This window comes from Eubalaena glacialis, chromosome 2, assembly GCF_028564815.1.
Source record: "Eubalaena glacialis isolate mEubGla1 chromosome 2, mEubGla1.1.hap2.+ XY, whole genome shotgun sequence".
Classification (NCBI taxonomy): domain Eukaryota; kingdom Metazoa; phylum Chordata; class Mammalia; order Artiodactyla; family Balaenidae; genus Eubalaena; species Eubalaena glacialis.
In genome coordinates, this window is record NC_083717.1 from 66,858,543 (window position 1) to 66,879,667 (window position 21,125).

At 39.3% G+C, this 21,125-nt stretch overlaps 1 protein-coding gene across 6 annotated transcripts in view; it reads right to left on the reverse strand.

Annotated features, from left to right (window-relative positions):
- Window positions 1-19,915, reverse strand: part of KIF23 (kinesin family member 23) — a 34,380-nt gene extending 14,465 nt beyond the window's left edge. For 3 of the 6 annotated variants that reach the window (XM_061181958.1, XM_061181956.1, XM_061181953.1), the window contains exons 1-10: window positions 19,713-19,915; window positions 17,640-17,709; window positions 16,374-16,502; window positions 12,154-12,259; window positions 4,595-4,731; window positions 4,274-4,383; window positions 3,708-3,878; window positions 1,827-1,868; window positions 1,001-1,113; window positions 724-845 (exon numbers count right to left, since the gene is read on the reverse strand). In XM_061181958.1, the coding sequence (XP_061037941.1) occupies window positions 724-845; window positions 1,001-1,113; window positions 1,827-1,868; window positions 3,708-3,878; window positions 4,274-4,383; window positions 4,595-4,731; window positions 12,154-12,259; window positions 16,374-16,502; window positions 17,640-17,709; window positions 19,713-19,723 (1,011 nt within the window). In that variant the 5' untranslated portion in view covers window positions 19,724-19,915. The remainder of the gene's footprint in view (window positions 1-723; window positions 846-1,000; window positions 1,114-1,826; window positions 1,869-3,707; window positions 3,879-4,273; window positions 4,384-4,594; window positions 4,732-12,153; window positions 12,260-16,373; window positions 16,503-17,639; window positions 17,710-19,712) is intronic. The other 3 variants (XM_061181957.1, XM_061181954.1, XM_061181959.1) reach the window with 2 other exon arrangements.
- Between the last annotated feature and the right edge of the window lie 1,210 nt (window positions 19,916-21,125).

Genomic DNA, 21,125 nt, shown 5'->3' on the forward strand with positions numbered 1-21,125 from the left:
CTCACCTCCTTTAACCCTCACAGCATTATAAGGAGTTTATTACAATTAGGTGAGACAAGCTAGTAAATGCCGAGGAATCAGAATTCAAATCCTGGCAGTGTTGAGTACCATGCTGTACCATCTACTCCTGCCATCTGAAAACCTTCGTGATATACCACAATTTCACGATATGTTTTGAATGGAATTACATTTTAATAGCTTAAAGTTATTAAATGATTTATATATTCAGGCTCAAATGCTGTTACTAATTGATATAAGCCTTGTAGCATGACAGGCCCAGCAGTAAAGCGTGATCAGCAGATGGGGGGCCCTACTGGCCTATCAGCCAAGAGAAGAACAATTTAGAATTGGCCACTCCTGAACTGTACCTAGCCTGGAAAGTTAACTGCTGACATTTAAAAACCATTAACTGAACTTCTACATACAAAATGAGTCTTCAGAGATAAAATAAAATACATGTTATGATTGTTTTATCTCCTCTATTAGATATTTATAAAGATTTGTAAACCTCTTTCACAACGAAATTCCAGGTTCTAAGATTTAATAGCCAGTTTCCCAAAACTATACTATCTAATTAATGGAACTTTTTTTTTTAAATGTCATCACCTACACATATATTAATTCTAGAGCAATATTCAGTGTAATGAAACCTCCATGATTTACCTCTGACTCCCAAAATTAAGGATTCAGAACAAGAAAACACTCCACACATTAAATCTTTACCTGTAAGACATTGTCTCCATCTGCATCCAAGGGAGCCTGAACTAATTTAATGTTGAACACGCTATGGGAACGGCTGGACTCACGATTCAAATGTGTGTTAGCAATTCGTCGCTTTTTCTGGCCTACAGTGACAGAGAAATCACTGATCAAATCTCTACCAAGTCATTTCAGTGTACATACTTTCTACCAAAGCAAAAAGTATTGTCAAATGAGAGCAGCAACTTGCAGGATTCTATTTATCACTGTACATATCTGTAGTTCTAGCTCTGCTTCTAACCTCTCCAGAAAACTTCAAAAGCCTCCTCAGTAGACTTCACTTCTACTTCTGTACATCCTGCAACGTACATGTTATGGTTCTTATCTTCACGAAGCAACTTAGATTGTGGAGGTCTATGGGAAAGAAAAAACATTAGTTTCCTATATTATGAGATACTGATATTGCAACTTAAGACAAGGACTAAAATGTCAGGCAACATGACATCCATTCTTATCACGGGAATAAGCCTAAGCAAGACTCCAGAAGCATATTACACTTGGATAAGAATAAGGATCTATAGTAAATAGATTAGTTACATAACAGGATAACAGGAATCTATTTTGTTTTAAAAGCTTTGCTCTAATTTGTTCTAACAAAGCACATGAAACAACACTTACTAAACAACTAGAGATCAAAGTAGTAGTATAGCACCATCACATACATGCACAGGTTAAGCATCAAAATCTAGCATTTTCTTAATTTTAAAAGATCAACAGATAGAGCTGGTTCTGACTTCAGTGTCAACAGAAAACAAATTCAGAAGGAGTTTGGTATATACCAGGAGTGGCAATCCTTTCAAAGTGGCTGGTCAAGTTTTAGTCTAAGGTAGGATGAGGATGGGAAAGGTGCTGCCTGTTTGGCCTCAGTCTTGTGAATGGTGGGGGTAGCAACATTTACCAGCCACCATTATTCAGCAAATGGCAGATTTCTCAGGGACCAAGGAGGGGCGTAGAAGTAGCAGCCGGCCCAGTACCAATGAAAAACCACCTACATGCAAACATGCCACAGATGCCAACCACTAGTATAACTGCACCCTTCTCCTTAAGAAAAGAGCACCATCACATACACAAAATCTGTGTTCCTCATGGGCGTGCTGCAACTATTCCACCTACCGAAGGAATAAGGTAGAAGTTACTGTTTCTATAGCAGCCATCTCACAGCAACATGTTCAGTCCAGAGTATCTGACAGTCACAATGAGTCGTATCTTAAAAATCCTCTGCTTCTAATATTTCTTCATTGTATTAAAAACTAAACCTTAAACCAGCTCAAAAAAGCAGGTTAATCACCACCCTAACAAATAAAATCTGAATTCACTGCCAAATAAGCACCCTGTGAGTTCATTCAAGGAGTTACCAGAAAGGTTACAAGGCATAGTCACATTTGTCAGTCTTCATTTACATAACAAAACCAAGATAGGCTTCTTAGAAAACAATCTCATTTGGAACAAATCAAACAGAAACTTGGCACATGTGCAGACATGAAAGTGGTAGCAGTGAATGACATCACAAAAGTTTAGGAAAATGGGTACATACAAGTGATACTTTGAAACAAATGGGAAAGTAATTAGTCTATAAATTGTTTAATATAAATAAAAGTGGATATACAGACACCTGTTCTCAGTCTAATGGTTTTCCAAATCTAGCTGTTCCTCCAATAATATTCACTGAGTCATATACACAAAAGTTAAGTAATACAACACAGGTCTTCATATTATTTGTCTTGAGAGGCCCTGACAAAGACAGCATTGAAGATAAGCATTTAGCTTAAGAACAAAACCATCAAGGAACAAGATAACCGTTATTAGACATGAGATTCCAGAGTCAGCTCTGGCACAAATGTAGTTTGTGATGCCAGATTGTAACTGAAGTCTCAGCAGGGCAAGACCCAAGGAAATCTAAGTAATAGTCTTTTAACTCTGGTGGAATGACAATACAGATGTCACTTCTTATTGGTCAGTGATGGAAGGTCTGTGACTATTAGTTGTGCAGACAACAGCTTTAGGCTCCATTCTGTGGGGATCACCAGAACACAGATTAGAGGCTACAAACTCCCAACATTAAGTGTCAGGTTCTTAAAGGTAGCCCGAGGGCACATCTACAGGAACACTTCTTTATACAATTAAGGTCCTTGTCAAAATACAGCCCAGGGCCCACAAATATACAGTAGAATATTACTCAGCCATAAAAAGAAATGAAGTTGAGTTATTTGTAGTGAGGTGGATGGACCTAAGGTCTGTTATACAAAGTGAAGTAAGTCAGAAAGAGAAAAACAAATACCATATGCTAACACATATATATGGAATCTAAAAAAAAATAAATAAATAAATGGTTCTGAGGAACCTAGGGGCAGGACAGGAATAAAGACGCAGACGTAGAGAATGGACTTGAGGACATGGGGGGGGGAAGTGTAAGATGGGATGAAGTAAGAGAGTTGCACTGACATGTATACACTACCAAATGTAAAATAGCTAGTGGGAAGCAGCCGCATAGCACCGGGAGATCAGCTCAGTGCTTTGTGACCACCTAGAGGGGTGGAATAGGGAGGGTGGGAGGGAGATGCAAGAGGGAGGAGATATGGGGACATATGTACACATATAGCTGATTCACTTCGTTATACAGCAGAAACTAACACAACAGTGTAAAACAATTATACTCCAATAAAGATGTTAAAAAAATACAGCCCAGGGCCAAGAGTTTTTCAAAAGTAAAGTCTAAGGTGAACATTCTCCTTAGATGCCTTAACCCAGTGGTTTTCCTAATACAGCTACATATCTAGTTAATATACACAACTATTCACCAAGCACCAACTGCATGATATATGAGTTATATTTCATTTTGAAAACAAAAGTAAGCTTTATCCCCATTTATAGCTGAGGAAACTAAACCTCACTGATGTGAAGTGACTTCACCAAGGTTAAGTAGCTAAGGGACTCTCTCCACTACTTACTTAGGCTTTATGGGATCAAACGGCACCTCTTCCAATAGATCATATATGTAATTATTATATATTTCAATATAAGAGACAAATACACCGTAGACACTATCTTCATCAACCTCTTCTGCTTTGCAAAATTCTTGTACATTTATCATATCTGCAAACTCTGGATCTACTTGTCGTCTGAAAAAAAGAAAAAAAAAGCCCCAAAGTCTCATCTTACACACTGTGAGTAAATAAATGACCTCCATTACAAGCAGGAATGCACAGAGCAACTTTATTCATACTCATGGTTGGGCCAACAGTTCTCCCATATCTCCCCAGATACACAACACAGGCTTTTACACCCTCTCTCACCAAGAGTGGCACCTTCCCTAAACAGTGATTCAAGGGCAGTGTGCTCAGAACCAAACAGAACATCTGAGCAAATAAACTCACTTAAGAACATCCCTCAACTTTGATCTCACTAAAGTCAACCGTCAGACCAACTTCTCCACTTCTGTTCACCATTCCCTATGCCTGAGGAAACCACTGGACAGGGTTCCCATGAGGCCAGTGTTACAAATGTAATTACTTACTTGCTAGAGGGGGTCTTTGGATTGGGCGTGGCTTCTCTTTTCTGCCGTTCTAATAAAGCATCAACTTCACACTGTATATCCATACTATTCCTATCATTAGATTTAAAAACCTTAAAGTGGGGGCAAAAATCAGACCATAATTTTTAGACTTTGACTTTAATAGTAAGAAATATATTTAAGAAATAAAAAACAATATTTAGACATATTTAAAGTTTCAAAAGGTATCCGATGCCTCAGTTCTCCCTTAATACTACTGTATCCACAGGTATCTTGGCGCCTATGCCCTCTAGTGAGTCACAACACACAAAAAATTAAACTTACGTATCGTTTAGCTTGAAACGACCCTATACTGTTAAAAAGCATGTCCAAACAGCGAGGAAGCAGTCCTCCTTCCCCTGGAGAACCAGTCATAGTGTGAGTTTTTCCACTTCCCGTCACACCATATGTAAAAAGGAGACCTACAATGTAACAAGTCACAGTTATATATTAAATGTCACACTTGGCTATATCTTAAAAGTCCTCCAGGCTTCCCTGGTGGCACAGTGGTTGAGAATCTGCCTGCCAATGCAGGGGACACGGGTTCGAACCCTGGTCTGGGAAGATCCCACATGCCACGGAGCAACTAGGCCCATGAGCCACAACTACTGAGCCTGCGCATCTGGAGCCTGTGCTCCGCAACAAGAGAGGCCGCGAGAGTGAGAGGCCAGCGCACCGCGATGAAGAGTGGCCCCCACTTGCCGCAACTAGAGAAAGCCCTCGCACAGAAACGAAGACCCAACACAGCCATAAATAAATAAATAAATAAATAAATAAATAAATAAATAAATAAATAAAATTAAAAAAAAAAAAAAAAAAGTCCTCCACGTATAATATTTTTTGTATTAGAAAACACTTAAAATTAACTGCTCAACACCTCAATATATAAGGCAAATGCTAACAGCCATGAAAGGAGAAATCAACAGTAACACAATAGGGAGACTTTAACGCCCACTTACATCAATGGACAGATCATCCAGACAGAAAATCAATAACGAAACACAGGCCATAAATGACACATTATACCAGATGGACTTAATTGATATTTATAGAACAGTCCATCCAAAAGCAGCAGAATGCACATTCTTCTCAGGTGCACATGGAACATTCTCCAGGACTGACCACATGCTGGACGACAAAACAACCTCAGTAAATTCAAGAAAACTGAAATCATATCAAGCATCTTTTCTGACCACAACGCTAAGAGATTTGAAATCAATCACAAGAAAAAAACTGTCAAAAAAATCAAATAAGTGGAAGCTAAACAATATGTTACTAGACAACCAATGGATCACTGAAGACATAAAAAAATACCTAGAGACAAATGACAACAAAAACATGACAATCAAAAACCTATGTGACGGGAGCTTCCCTGGTGGCGCAGTGGTTGAGAATCTGCCTGCCAATGCAGGGGACACGGGTTCGAGCCCTGGTCTGGGAAGATCCCACATGCCACGGAGCAACTAGGCCCGCAAGCCACAACTACTGAGCCTGCGCATCTGGAGCCTGTGCTCTGCAACAAGAGAGGTCGCGACAGTGAGAGGCCTGCGCACCACAATGAAGAGCGGCCCCCGCTCGCCACAACTAGAGAAAGCCCTCGCACAGAAACGAAGACCCAACACAGCCAAAAATAAATAAATAAATAAATTAAAAAAAAAAAAAAAACCTATGTGACGCAGGAAAAGCAGTTCTAGCAGGGAAGTTTATAGCAATAAAATCTTACCTCAGGAAACAAGAAAAATCTCAAACTACTTAACCTTACACCTAAAGCAACTAAAGAAAAAAGAATAAACAAAACCCAAAGTGAGTAGAAGGAAAGAAATCATAAAGATTGGAGCAGAAATAAATGAAATAGAGATGAAGAAAACAACAGAAAAGAGCAATGAAACTAAAAGCTGGTTCTTTTAAAAGGTAAACAAGACTGATAAACCTTTAGCCAGACTCATCAAGAAAAAAAAGGGAGGGCTCAAATCAAGAAAATCAGAAGTGAAAACGGAGAAGTTACAACAGACACCACAGAAATACAAGGGATCATAAGAGACTACCTACAAGCAAGTGTATGCCAATAAAATGGATAACCTAGAAGAAACGGACAAATTCTTAGAAAGGTACAAGCTCCCAAGACTCAACCAGGAAGAAATAGAAAATATGAAAGGAGCAATCATAAGTACTGAAACTGAAACTGTGATTAAAACCTCCCAGCAAACAAAAGTCCAGGACCACATGGCTTCACAGGCAAATTCTATCACACATTTAGAGAAGAGTTAACACCTATCCTTCTGAAACTATTCCAAAAAATTGCAGAGGAAGGAACACTCCCAAATTCATTCCACAAGGCCACTATCACCCTGATACCAAAACTGGACAAGGGTAACACAGAAAAAATTACAGGCCAGTATCTTTGATAAATATAGACACAAAAATTCTCAACAAAATACTAGGAAACCGAATCCAACAACACATAAAAAAGGTCACACACCATGACCACGTTGGATTCATCCCAGGGTTCCAAGGATGATCCAACATACATAAATCAATCAATGAGATACACCACATCAACAGAAGAAAGGAAAAAAACCTCGTGATCATCAATAGATGCAGAAAAAGCATTTGATAAAATTCAACATTCACTCAAGATAAAAACCTTTATGAAACTGGGTAGAGAGGGAACATATCTCAACATAATAAAAGCTATTTATGACAAACCCACAGCCAATATAATATTCAATGGTGAAAAGCTGAAAGACTTCCCGCTAAAATATGGAACAAGACAAGGATGCCCACTCTCACCACTTCTCTTCAACATAGTATTGGAAGTCCTAGCCACATCAATCAGACAAGAAAAAGAAATAAAAGGTATTTAAATTCGTAGGGAAGAGGTAAAATTGTCATTACATGCAAATGACATGATAATATACGTAGAAAACCCTAAAGACTCCACACTAAAACCACTAGAACTGATAAATGAATCCAGCAAGGTAGCAGGATACAAGATTAACATACAGAAATAGGTTGCACTTCTTTACACTAACAATGAAATATCATAAAGGGAATGTAAATAAACAATCCCTTTTAAACTCCCACAAAAAAATAAACTACTTAGAAATAAACCTCACCAAGAAGGTGAAAGACTTATATGCTGAGAACTATAAAACATTATTAAAGGAAATTAAAGATGATTCAAAGAAATGGAAAGATATCCCATGCTCTTGGATTGGAAGTATTAATATTGCTAAAATGGCCATACTACCCAAAGCAGTCTACAGATTTAATGTGATCCTTATTAAATTACCAATGGCATTTTTCACAGAAATAGAACAAATAATAACAAAATTTACGTGGAACTATAAAAGACCCAGAATTGCCAAAGCAATCCTGAGGAAAAAGAAAAAAGCAGGAGGCATAACACTCCCAGACTTGACTACAAGGCTACAGTAATCAAAACAGCATGGTATTGGCACAAAAACAGATATACAGATCAATGCAACAGAAGAGAGAGCCCAGAAATAAACCCACACACTTGTGGCTTAAAGACCTAATTATAAGACCAGACACCGGGAGTTCCCTGGTAGCCTAGTGGTTAGGATCTGGCGCTTTCACTGCAGAGGCCCAGGTTCGATCCCTGGATTGCACCATCCTGCATGCCACGTGGCGCGGCTAAAATGAAAAAAATAAAAAAGAAAGAAAAAGACACCATAAAACTCCTAGTAGAGAACATAGGCAAAACATTCTCTGACATAAATCATACCCATGTTTTCTTAGGTCAGTCTCCCAAGGCAATAGAAATAAAAGCAAAAATAAACAAATGGCACCTAATCAAACTTATAAGCTTTTGCACAGCAAAGGAAACCGCAAACAAAATGAAAAGACAACTTACGGACTGGGAGAAAATATTTGCAAATGATGCGACTGACAAGGGCTTAATTTCCCAAATATGCAAACAGCTCATACAACTCAATAACAAAAAAAACAAACAACCCCAATAAAAAATGGGCAGAAGACCTAAATAGACATTTCTCCAAAGAAGACATACAGATGGCCAATAGGCACATGAAAAGATACTCAATGTCGCTAATTACTAGAGAAATGCAAATCACAACTACAATGAGGTACCACCTCACACCAGTCTGAATGACCATCAATAAAAAGTCTACAAATAGCAAATGCTGGAGAGGGTGTGGAGAAACCCTCCTACCCCGTTGGTGGGAATGTAAATTGGTAGAGCCACTATGGAGAAGAGTATGGAGGTTTCTTAAAAACCTAAAAATAGAGCTACCGTAAGATGCAGCAATCCCATTCCTGGGCATATATCTGGAGAAAACCATGGTTTGAAGGGATACATGCACCCCAGTGTTCATTGCAGTGCTATTTACAATAGCCAAAACATGGAAACAACATAAATGTCCACTGACAGATGAATGGATAAGGAAGATGTGGTACATATATACAATGTAGTATTACTCAGCCATAAAAAAAGAATGAAATACTGCCATTTGCAGCAACATGGATGGACCTAGAGATTATCACACTCTAGGTATAATAGTAAGCAAAGTAAGTTAGAAAGGCAAATACCATGATAAAACTTATTATGTGGAATCTTAAATATGACACAAATCAACATATCTATGAAACAAAAACAGACTCACAAATATAGAGAACAGACTTGTGGTTGCCAAGGGGGGGTGGGTAGGAGAGGGAAGAAGTGGGAGTTTGGGATTAGCAGAGACAAACTATTATATATAGGATGGATAACAACAAGGTCCTATTGTATAGCACAAGGAACTATATTCAATATCCTGTGACAAACCATAATTGAAAAGAATATGAAAAAGAATATATATGTGTATAACTGAACCACTTTGCCATACAGAAGAAATTAACACAACATTGTAAATCAACTACATTTCAATAAAATTTAAAAAAACACTCCCAACAAACAAAAGTCCAGGACCAGATGGTTTCACAGGCGAATTCTGTCAACAGTTAGAGAAGAGTTAACACCTTTTCTTCTGAAACTCTTCTAAAAAATTGCAGAGGAAGGAACACTCCCAAACTCATTCTACAAGGCCACCATCATCCTGATACTAAAACCAGACAAGAATATCACAAAAAAAGAAAATTACAGGCCAATATCACTGATGAATACAGATGCAAAAATTCTCAACAAAATACTAGCAAACTGAATCCAACAATACATTAAAAGGATCATACATCATGATCAAGCGGGATTTATCCCAGGGATGCAAGGATTCTTCAGTATCCACAAATCAATCAGTGTGATACACCACATAAACAAACTGAAGAATAAAAATCCTTTGATCATCTCAATAGATGCAGAAAGTGCTTTTGACAAAATCAACACCCATTTATGATAAAAACTCTCCAGAAAGTGGGCACAGAGGGAACACACCTTAACATAATAAAGGTCATGTATGACAAACCTACAGCTAACATCATACTCAATGGTGAAAAGCCTAAAGCATTCCCTCTAAGATCAGGAACAAGGCAAGAATATTCACTGTCACCACTTTTATTCAACATAGTTTTGAAGTCCTAGCCATGGCAATCAGAGAAGAAAAAGAAATAAAAGGAATCCAAATTGGAAAAGAAGAAGAAAACTGTCACTGTTTTCAGATGACATGATACTATACACAGAAAATCCTAAAGATGCTACCAGAAAACTACTAGAGCTGGTCAATGAATTTGATAAAGTTGCAAGATACAAAATTAATACACAGAAATCTCTTGCATTCCTATACACTAATGGAAGATTAGAAAGAGAAATTAAGAAAACAATCCCATTTACCATCGCCATCAGAAAGAATAAAATACCTAGGAATAAACCTACCTAAGGAGGCAAAAGACCTGTATGCAGAAAACTATAAGATGTTGATGAAAAAAATTGAAGATGACATAACTGATGGAAAGATATACCATGTTCTTGGATTGGAAGAATCAATATTGTCAAAATGGCTATACTACAAGGCAATCTACAGATTCAACGCAATCCTATTAAATAACCAATGGCATTTTCCACATAACTAGAACAAAAAAATTTTTACATTTGTGTGGAAATGCAAAAGACCCCCAGGAGCCAAAGCAATCCTGAGAAAGAAAAACGGAGCTGGAGGAATCAGGCTCCCTGACTTCACACTATACTACAAAACTACAGAAATCTGGCACAAAAACAGAAATATAGATCAATGGAAAAGGATAGAAAGCCCAGAAATAAACCCACGCACCTATGGTCAATTTAGGACAAAGGAGGCAAGAATATATAATGGAGAAATGAGTCCCTTCAATAAGTGGTGCTGGGAAAACTAGACAGCTACATGTAAAAGAATGAAATTAAAACAGTCTCTAACACCATACACAAAAATAAACTCAAAATGGATTAGAGACCTAAATGTAAGACCTGATACTATAAAACGCTTAGCACACTCTTTGACATAAATCACAGCAAGATCTTTTTGGATCCACCTCCTAGAGTAATAAAAACCAAAACAAAAGTAAACAAATGGGACCTAATTATACTGTAAAGCTTTTGCACAGAAAAGGAAATGATAATCAAAATGAAAAGACAACCCACAGAATGGGAGAAAATATTTGCAAATGATGCGACCGACAAGGGATTAATTTCCAAAATATACAAACAGCTCATGCAGCGTCACAAAAAAAAAAACAAAAAAACAAAAAACAACCCAATCAAAAAATGGGCAGAAGACCTAAATAGACATTTCTCCAAAGAAGACACACAGATGGCCAAGAGGCACATGAAAAGATGGTCAACATTGCTTAGTATTAGAGAAATGCAAATCAAAACTACAATGAGATATCGCCTCACACAAGTCAGAATGGCCATCATCAAAAAGTCTACAAATAACAAATGCTGGAGAGGGTGTGGAGAAAAGGGAACCCTCCTACCCTGTTGGTGGGAATGTAAATTGGTATATCCACTATGGAGAACAGTATGGAGGTTCCTTAAAAAACTAAAAATAGAGCTACCATAGGATGCAGCAATCCCAGGCCTGGGCATATATCCAGAGAATACCATGGTTCAAAAGGATACATGCACCCCCATGTTCATTGCAGCGCTGTTTATAATAGCCAAGACATAGAAGCAACCTAAATGTCCATCGACAGGTGAATGGATAAAGAAGATGTGGTACATATATAAAATGTACATATATAAAATGGAATATTACTCAGCCATTAAAAAGAATGAAATAATGCCATTTGCAGTAACATGGATGGACCTGGAGATTATCATACTAAGTGAAGTAAGTCAGACAGAAAAAGACAAGTATCATATGATATTGCTTATATGCAGAATCTAAAAAATAAAAAAACAAAAAAATGATACAAATGAACCTATTTACAAAACAGACTCACAGACTTAGAAAACAAACTTATGGTTACCAAAGGGGAGGGATAAATTGGGAGTTTGGGATTGACATATACACACTACTATATTTAAAATAGATAATCAACAAGGACCTACTGTATAGCACAGGGAAATCTACTCAATATTCTGTAATAACCTATATGGGAAAAGAATCTGAAAAAGAATGGATATATGTATATGTATAACTGAGTCACTCAGCTGTACACCTGAAACTAACACAACACTGTAAATCAACTATACTCCAATGCAAAATAAAAATTAAATTTGAAAAATAAGCAAATTAAAAAAACAAAAATAACTGCTCAAAAAAGCAGGTTTAACACTACTCCGGAAAACTAACTGGGTTCAAGGCTGAACATAAACCAAATATCTAAGTATCAAAAAAGTTTTATCAGAGGGGGAGAAAAAGAAAAATTCAACAAAACTCCAAGAATCATACCATTTTTGCCATGAATGAGGTCATCTACCAAGGGATTAGCCACAACATCAAAGAGCTCCTTTTGGGTGGTATGAGTGCCAAATACTTGTTTAAATGAATACTGAGTCTGTGGAGAAGGAAAAAAATAAAAAGCACATAAATGGAATTCCACTATAGCTAGGCTAGAAATATATCTGTTTAAACATATTCAGATGTTTCCTTATGAACAATTAGATCTAGACATGAAAAAAAAAATACCAATAGTCTTTAAACTTGGAATCTTTAAAAAATTCATGACATACTTAAATTATACCAATTATAAACTGGTAAATATTTACAGTTATAACTACTGAAGAGACTGTAGAAAAGTCTTGTCTACTAATGCTTCATAGACTAAGGCTGATTTTGTTTTAATTAAGTGACAAAGGAGTTCAAAATGTATTACAAAGATTCAGTCATAGACTTGTGAAAATCCTCAAGCATTACTTCATATACTATTTTACTGCTATCTATTTTTCTTTATAAAGGTGTCATTTAAAATGGCATAGCAGTATAAAACCAAGAGTTTTGATGTACTGCTTTTTTAAAACTAGAAAATAACTGTCAATATAATCTCATCTGAGTTTTTTTGTTTGTTTGTTTGTTTTTGGCTGTGCCACAAGGCATGCAGGATACTAGTTCCCTGACCAGGGATATAACCCTGGTGCACTGGAGTGGAAGCATGGAGTCTCAACCACTGGACCACCAGGGAAGTCCCTCATCTGAGTTCTTCTATGAAATAAATTTTAAATAAACTGTGACCTTTAAAAAAGCAATAATACTTCAATTATCAAATCTTTCAAAATATGACTATTATTATAAAGCATATCTATATTATCAGAAATATTACCAAACTCCTACTTGGAAAATAAGACTGGGGACTAGGGTATATATTTCAAGGTAAATTAAAATGCCCTAATTGTCCAGGGACTGGAGTTCTATTCTTTCTATTTTTGTTATCTTCTAGCTTTATTAGTTTGTAGACGTTGCAACTGTTCCTGTAGGCTTCCTGAATTTCTTGCAATTTTTGCTCCATGAATGTCAATGCTATTATTTGGTGCATGAGTATTCACTAGAATTTATTATGGATTATAGCCTTTGTCACATGACCCCTTTTCTCTGTTTTATACGTTTTGTATTAAATTCAACCTGCTCACATATCAATACCATAACCCTTATGTTTTTAAAATTAGCAGTTTTGTCCCCCAAAAGGAGACATGTATAGATTAGGACTCAAATACATCATCATCATCATAACAACAACAACTTGCACTTAACACTAACCATGTCCCAAGCACTGCCTTAGCATATTAGTGAATCATCATTTTTACAACCTTTGATGTAGGTACTATCAGTTATTATGGCTCATTTTATAACTTGTTAAAGATCACACACCTACTTCAGCTAAGCTAACTCTCACCTTTGTAGAAGTTTTTATTCCAATCCTGTAAAACAGCTTTAGAGTTCACAGAAAGAACAAAGAATCTTAGCACTGAAAAGATACATATAGGTTAGTGCTGACAGGTCAATCAGATGACCTCCAAGTCCTCATGAACAATCCCCACCCTCTTCCAGGTGAAGAAAACTGAGGCAAGAAGGAACTTGCCCAAGCTCATGAAACTAATTAGTGTCAAAGCCATTTTCATTCCAACACTTCTTCCATTATCCAGTGTTGCCTTCTGTCAAAAAGCACTGAGAACTTTTAATCCCCACCAAACCTTTAGTACTATTTACACATACATGAAATTAACTCTAATAAAGAAGCAAAATTCAATAAGTCAGTTCTCAACTATTTTACATTCTCAAAGGCCTACTCCTCCATGAAGCCTTCCCAGACCATTCCTTCATGCTTAATCTGTATCTACTGAGTGTTTGGCAAACAGGACAGATAAGGTACATATCCCCTAGAAGTGTATATTACACCAGGGGAGAGACAATAAACAAGTAAATAAATCTATAGGTTGTGGTAAGTGCTGTCAAGGAAGTATAGAGAGTACAGACCAGGAGAGAAGTGGGAGGGGTGCTGCTGCTGATGGGGGTAATCTGGACACACTCTCGGAGGAAGCGATTTAAGCTAAAACCTAAGGATGAGGAGCCATCCTGCTAAGAGCTAAGGGAAAAGCCCTGAGGCAAGATTCTGGCTTATCCAAGCAATTTAGGATTGTATGAGTACTAAGAGGTGAGGTGGAGAGAGAGATAGCAGGAAGATTAAGCAGGATTGTGCCCATTTAAAAACTTTATTCCTTAGAAGGTTTTAAACAGGAAAATGGTGATGGGAAAGGGGGGGGAAAATTAGGAGTTTGGGATTAGCAGATACAAACTGCTATACATAAAATAGATAAACAACATCCTATTGTATAACACAGGCAAGTGTATTCAATATGTTGTAGTAAACCATAATGGAAAAGAATATGAAAAAGAATATATACATATATGTATAACTGAATCACTTTGCTGTATACAAGAAGGTAATACAGCATTGTAAATTAATGGTACTTCAGTTAAAAAAAGAAAAAGGAAAATGTGAAGTCTGATTTCTGCTTTAAAAGATGAGTGGCTGCTCTGTGGCAATGGATTAGAGAAGATTCAGAGTGGAAGCAGGTGGTCCAGCTGGCTTCAGCATAGTCTTGTTAATGTTACTCAAAATGTGGTCAGCAGGCAGGCCAATGCCCCTCTGAGAGCTGTCTGTCTCCAGTCCAGGGAGGGGTAATTACAGAGATGGAGGGTAAATGCTTAGAACCTCTGTAGCCATTTCACACGGCTGCAACATCCCAGCATGTGACCAGTGGGCTTATCTCTGAACAGATTATAAACCAGTCCTCTGCTGTCTAACTTTGCCTAACAGTTGTCTAACAGTTTCTTGTGGCAAAGCTGCACAAAAGTATCAGTCACCATGCATTGAAAATAAAAAAGCTGCTTCTTCACCACAGTTTGAGAAGCACTTGTCTCAGTAACTAATAACAGGCCTCAGACGAGGGTAGTGGCAGTGGAGATAGAACTGAAAGGACAGTTTCAAGATACACACTGGAGTAGAACTGATAGGATCTACTAATGAATGGGATATGAGGGGGGACAAGAGAAAGGTAGGGACAGGGTGTCTGGTTTGAGCAAATAGATGGTGGTGGTGCTATTTATTGACAAGAAAAAACAAGGGAGGAAGTGATCTAGAGGGGAAAAAACTCAAGAGTTCTTTTGGACATGCCTGTGTGACATCCAAGCAGTGGACGTTCAAGTTGAGAGAGAAAAGATTTAGGCTGGAGATAAAAATTCCGAAATTATTACCATATCATCAACGTGTAAAGCCATGGAAAAGTATAGATAGGGAAGAGAGCCCTGGGTATAGCCCAACCTGGTATTTAGAGGTTGGAAAAGGAGGCAAAGCCTGCAGACGGTGGCCAGTGAAAGACAGAACATGGAGAATTGGAGCGGAAGACAGGACAGTGCTGCTGAGAAATAGATCATAATGAAGACAAAGAGGTGTCCCTCACATCTAGCAGCAAAGAGGCCACTGGTGGGCTTTTGACTAGCAATCTACCTCGAGTAGTGTACACGAAAGAGTGAAGGCAGCTTGAAAGAAGAGATGACACCCTGAATTAATCCTTTCTTCTGCATTCCCAGAGTCCATTTCTTTAAACACACCTGTCTTACCAATGAGGGTCACTTGCTTAGCATCTGTGCTCCCAGCTAAGTTGTAAGCTCCATAAAGGCAAGGACCGTGTCTTACTCAGTTTTTAAAGTCTCCTTCTATGCTCCAGCTTAGCACATGTCTGTTGAACTGAATTCAACTCTCTTTGTTTAACATTTTACTAAAAATAAAAACACTTCATAAGAGATCAATACAAGTATACAATGACTATTAAATGTTATTTCAATCCCACACATGAAACTACGTATACACATGTAACTGCCTAGCACAATCAGATATCATTCCACATTAAACTATCCCTAATATATGCTCTAAAAAGCAATAATTATCCAATACAAGAAATTAATCATCTAAAAGCAATCTTCTAACTCCAGTATACCAAAGGTGTGTCTGTACAGCCCAGAAATTAAAGACACTTTTGATATGGTGGTTAGAGTGAAGTAAATAAGTCTTTCAATAAAGTGGAAACACATGAATGTTGTTAAGTGTAAAAAATGGAAAAGCCATTCAGGAAAGAACCTATCAATTAGAAACAGTTGCTTCCAATAGGAATTACCTCCTTATAGTCTCCATTTCGGTTGAGCCTATAACCCTCAGGAGTATGAAGTTGAACTGTTGTATTATTGATCACCTCTATGCAACACTCTTGCTCTGGGAGGCTCAGTGGGCGTACCCTGCAGTACACCTGAAAATACAAAAAGGTGCTTAAAGAACAAAGGTTGACTTTTTACCTGACTTTTCATTCATTCATTCATTCAAACATTTGGTCTCTAAACTTAAGTATATATACTTAGAGCTATGAAAGCCAAGATCTGCTACCCTGCTACCCAATTTGCTGACTGTCAAATGCAAACAGATATTTTAGATACGAGAGAATTTTAAATGCACATAATATCAAAACTCTCTGAAAATCAAAAACATATCACACAATGAGAATTATTTGAAAAGCTGTTAGGATTGTCTGGAATTGGATGTCAATTAAAACTTGCCAGCTTAACACTTAAATATACTAAAGTGCGAGATCTGAAACATGGTCTTCTTTTTTTTTTTTTAATTTTATTTTATTTATTTAATTTTTGGCTGCGTTGGCTTCGTTGCTGCGCGCGGGCTTTCTCTAGTTGCAGCAAGCGGGGGCTACTCTTCGTTGTGGTGCACGGGCTTCTCGTTGCAGTGGCTTCTCTTGTTGTGGAGCACGGGCTCCAGGTGCGCAGGCTTCAGTAGTTGTGGCGCACGGGCTTAGTTGCTCCGCGTCATGTGGGATCTTCCCAGACCAGGGCTCGAACCCGTGTCCCCGGCATTGGCAGGCGGATTCTTAACCACTGTGCCACCAGGGAAGCCTGAAATATGGTCTTCTTAATCAGTGATAGGGTTGGGGAAAAACTGTTCAGCACTACATGCAAAGCATCTGGTTCCCACAACTCAGATCAAGAAATACATTCCAGTGCCAATGAAGGGAAGATTTAAAACCCCAGAGCAAACCACCTTTCTTTTATTTACCATTTGCTTTTAAAAGCAAGTTCCCAAGCCTGCATGAAGAATTCTCCAAGATAGTTGAAGAATATTTTTTCATTATCTAACTTTTCAAATATAATTAGTTATAGGAAGTATGCAACTGACAACCAAACACTTCATTTTACTGGGCTAATGTATCCGACATAGAAACAAAATTTCAAAGCTGGAACCAGCCTAAGCAATTTAGTATTGTCCTTTAGCTAAATGTTCTTTGACTCCACTTCCACGTCTCCATCCCTTCCAAGCATAAGCATAAGACATAAAAGGACTGAAGAAAGAAGACACACACAAATTCACAGGGAGACCTTACCCCAACGGGGTCTTTAAGACTCGTTTGGGATCCTTTTTTCACTGGTGGTTTCCTGGGTGTCTTAGTTCTCCTGGTCATAGATACAAAAACATTTCAGTTCAACACTAACATATAAAAACTTCACCTGTAATTCATACAGAGACGACCTTCCTAGGGTTTATAAAATTATTCTTTAGCAGTTCCACAACACTATATCCCAAATAACATGAATAAGAATAAATTTCCTTAGTAGAAGAGTGTTTGTGGCATGGATAACCCAAAAGTAATTAAAATTTGGCTTAGGAGACATTTTTGCTACTAAAAAATAGAGATAACAGGCCCAAAACGGGGTCACTTGTGCTAAGCCCCACATCACCAAACTGAGACTTCATACCTAACTTAATTATAGTTCCAACCTCTCCCAGGAGTAGAATCTTAAACCAATCTGGAATTACCTGGTCAGTGCTAGTGAGGTAATCTGCCTGATAGACCCCTGCCATCCACTAAAGGATGTTCACCTTGCCACAGACAATCCACTCATTGCTAGTATAATTCCCTTGTTCCATCCCCCCTCTGCCTATAAAAAACTTCCATTTTGTACAGCTCTTAGGAGCACCTTTCTGTGTGCTAGATGGATGCTGCCTGATTCATGAATCATTGAAAAAATCTGGTAAGATCTTTAAAATTTACCTAGTTGAATTCTGTTTTTTAATATCTATTTATAGTTCTGTATGTAAAATAGCTTATTTTCTTGAGCAACAATTTTACAGACGCTACAAATTTTTAAAGTCTACAGATAGTTGACCACACTTATCTCGAAAGTCATTTATGTAGGTACATAAGCACACACGCTGTGCCAACAGCCCACTGCCAAGGCAGACTGACAAGTGATTAACTTCAATAAATTATAAAAATGCAGATGGAGGAATCCATTCTTTCATCAAGATTTGTCTTTACTTTCAAGGAACAAGGGATTATTGAATTCTCAAAACTATCATCCTTTGTCCTCAAACAAAATGTGGTCCCCAAACTGCAATTTCGTGCTCTCTTAAGTAGGGACAGTAGCAAAAGATATTTTGATTTATTCACCATTTCTCTAGCATGCCACTCTCCCCTTTCCCCCATTTATCTATAGACTAGAAAAACATTTAACACTAAGTGAAATTACTGGCTTGGATTTTAGGTTATTAAAATACTTCTACAACCCCTTCCCAGATGAAACAAGCAAATTCGTGTTTTAAGTGCAAAATATTACGGTAGTTTTACTTAAACTCAACATTTTTCCCCAACGATTTTGACTTTAGCCTCTTAAGAAAACAAGTTGCCTTTGCAAACGACTAGCTACGTGATGGTGCTAATTATAAAGGCAGCCCTCTTCTTTGCACAAGTATTTCGTTACCCAGCAGCAGTCAAGGAATTAGGCTGAGCTGCAGATGTCACCGACTCCGTGAGGAATATGGGCGTGGGCTTTTGTGTCGGGGGCGGGGCTGTCTGAGACCCAAGAACAGAGCAAAATAACTGGCCTTCACCCGGGGGTGGTCGCGGCCCCCAGGCTACCGCGCTAGGCTAAGAAAATCACGCAGTGCGCTCGGACGCCGGGGCTCTCCGGGGACTGAGACCACCTACCCAACCCCAACTCCAGGACACAACAATCGGCCCACACGCTAGACGACCCCCGGCCCGCACTAACTCCGCAAAATGCAACCCGCGGGTGCGGGCGGCAGGGGATGGAAAGGGAAACTTAAGAAAGGGTTGAGGCGGCGGTCCCGGAGCCAGGTGGAGGGCGACCTGGCTAACCCGAACTGGGGTTGCCGCCCAAACTTCCCCCTCCTCCCAACTTGGGGCCGACATTTCCTGGCCGAGTGAAGCTAGGGCGGGGAGCCGGGCGCCCGACTCTGGGCGGCGGGGAGCCGGACGGGGTCGACGCGGACGGGGTCTCCGCGCCCGGTCTCCCCCTGGGCGGTCCTGACGGGGGCTCCCTCCCCCTTTGGGGGCCGCGGCCCGGGAGACGCGGGGCTCGGTACCGACGGCGTGTCCCGGGGCCTGCTGCGGCGTGAGGAGACGCCGGCCCCGGCTCCGCGGCCCGGTACTCACGCTGGCTTCATGGCAGCAGGCTCCGCGCTGCCCAGACGCGTGCACGGGACGCCGGACTCGGTCGGGCGGGCTGGCGAGGACGGCGGGCCGCAGGGACCGGCCGCGGGCACCGGGACTCGGCAACTCAGGCGCGGTGCTCAGAAAAGCCTGGAGAAGCAGCTCCGGGACCAGGTGAGCTCGCGCCCGGCGCATTTCAAACGGGCCAATCAGCGCCCGCCTGCGGGGAAGGGGCGGGGCCTCAGGAAGCGCCTGCGTCTCCGGGAGAGGCGCTCGTCTCCTAGGAGACCGACGCAGAAAGGGCAAGGGCTGTCTGCGTGCCTGGGCTTCAGGGCTGGAGGGGGAAGCGGAGCTCAAGTATTAGAAAATACAACCCCTTGAATTTTCTGATAAGGACACTGAGAGTTTCTTCTCCCACAGCACAAGAAGTCCAATGGAAGGGCAAATCCAGGGTTGATTCAGAAGTCAGCTGTGTCGTTCCGGCCCAGGAGTGTCCTATCCTTGGGCTGTACCCTGCGCAGAGTCTCAGACTCCCTCTCTGGCTTCCAGAGCATCACAACACCTTGGCTTCCTTTCTATCTCGTCTTCACCCTTCCTGGGATCTCCCTCTCTGAAACCTCCAGCTCTTTCCAGAACCAGTATTTTCTAAGATGAACTGATTCTATCTCACTTCGACCTTTGCGCCTAAACCGATGACTATCAAATATGCATCTACATCTGTGCTCTCATGGAACTGTAGTCCCATCTCCTCAACTTCCTACAGGACCAGACACCAGTAAGAATACACATAATTAATATCCTCGGCCCATAATGTTCCACATAAAGATGGTTCCAATCTCTGCTGTTACAAACATACAGTGAATAAACTTGGAAATTCATCATTTTACACAGAATGGCTGTGTTAAAGAGTATATGGGTACATAATATTTCACAGGTTTTGCCAAATTGTCCTCCATAAAGGTTGTCCAAAGGCACAATCCCACCAGCCATGTATGAGAGCGCCTGTTTCTCCACAATTCTCAGATAGCAAAGTGTTACCAAACTTTTCTGTGACTGTTGATCTAATAGATGAAAAAAAGTCACCAATTTAAATTTCTCTTCTCTTATGATGAATGAGGTTGGGTGTCTGTGCCTATGTTCAATAGCCATTTGTGTTTCCTTCTTTGAGAACAATGTTCATATCCTTTGCCTCCTTGTTCTATTGGGTTGTTAGTTTTTCCTATTGATTTGTAAAAGCTCTTCACATATTAAGGAAATTGGTCCTCATCCAAAATCTGAGTTCAAAGATTTGTATAGTTCATAACTTGGTTTTTATTTTAATTAGTTTATGTTGTTTTGTGACAGCTTAAGAAAATACTTAAGGTAGCCAAATTTATCAGCCTTTTCTTTTGTGGCTTCTGTTTTGTGTCATACTAG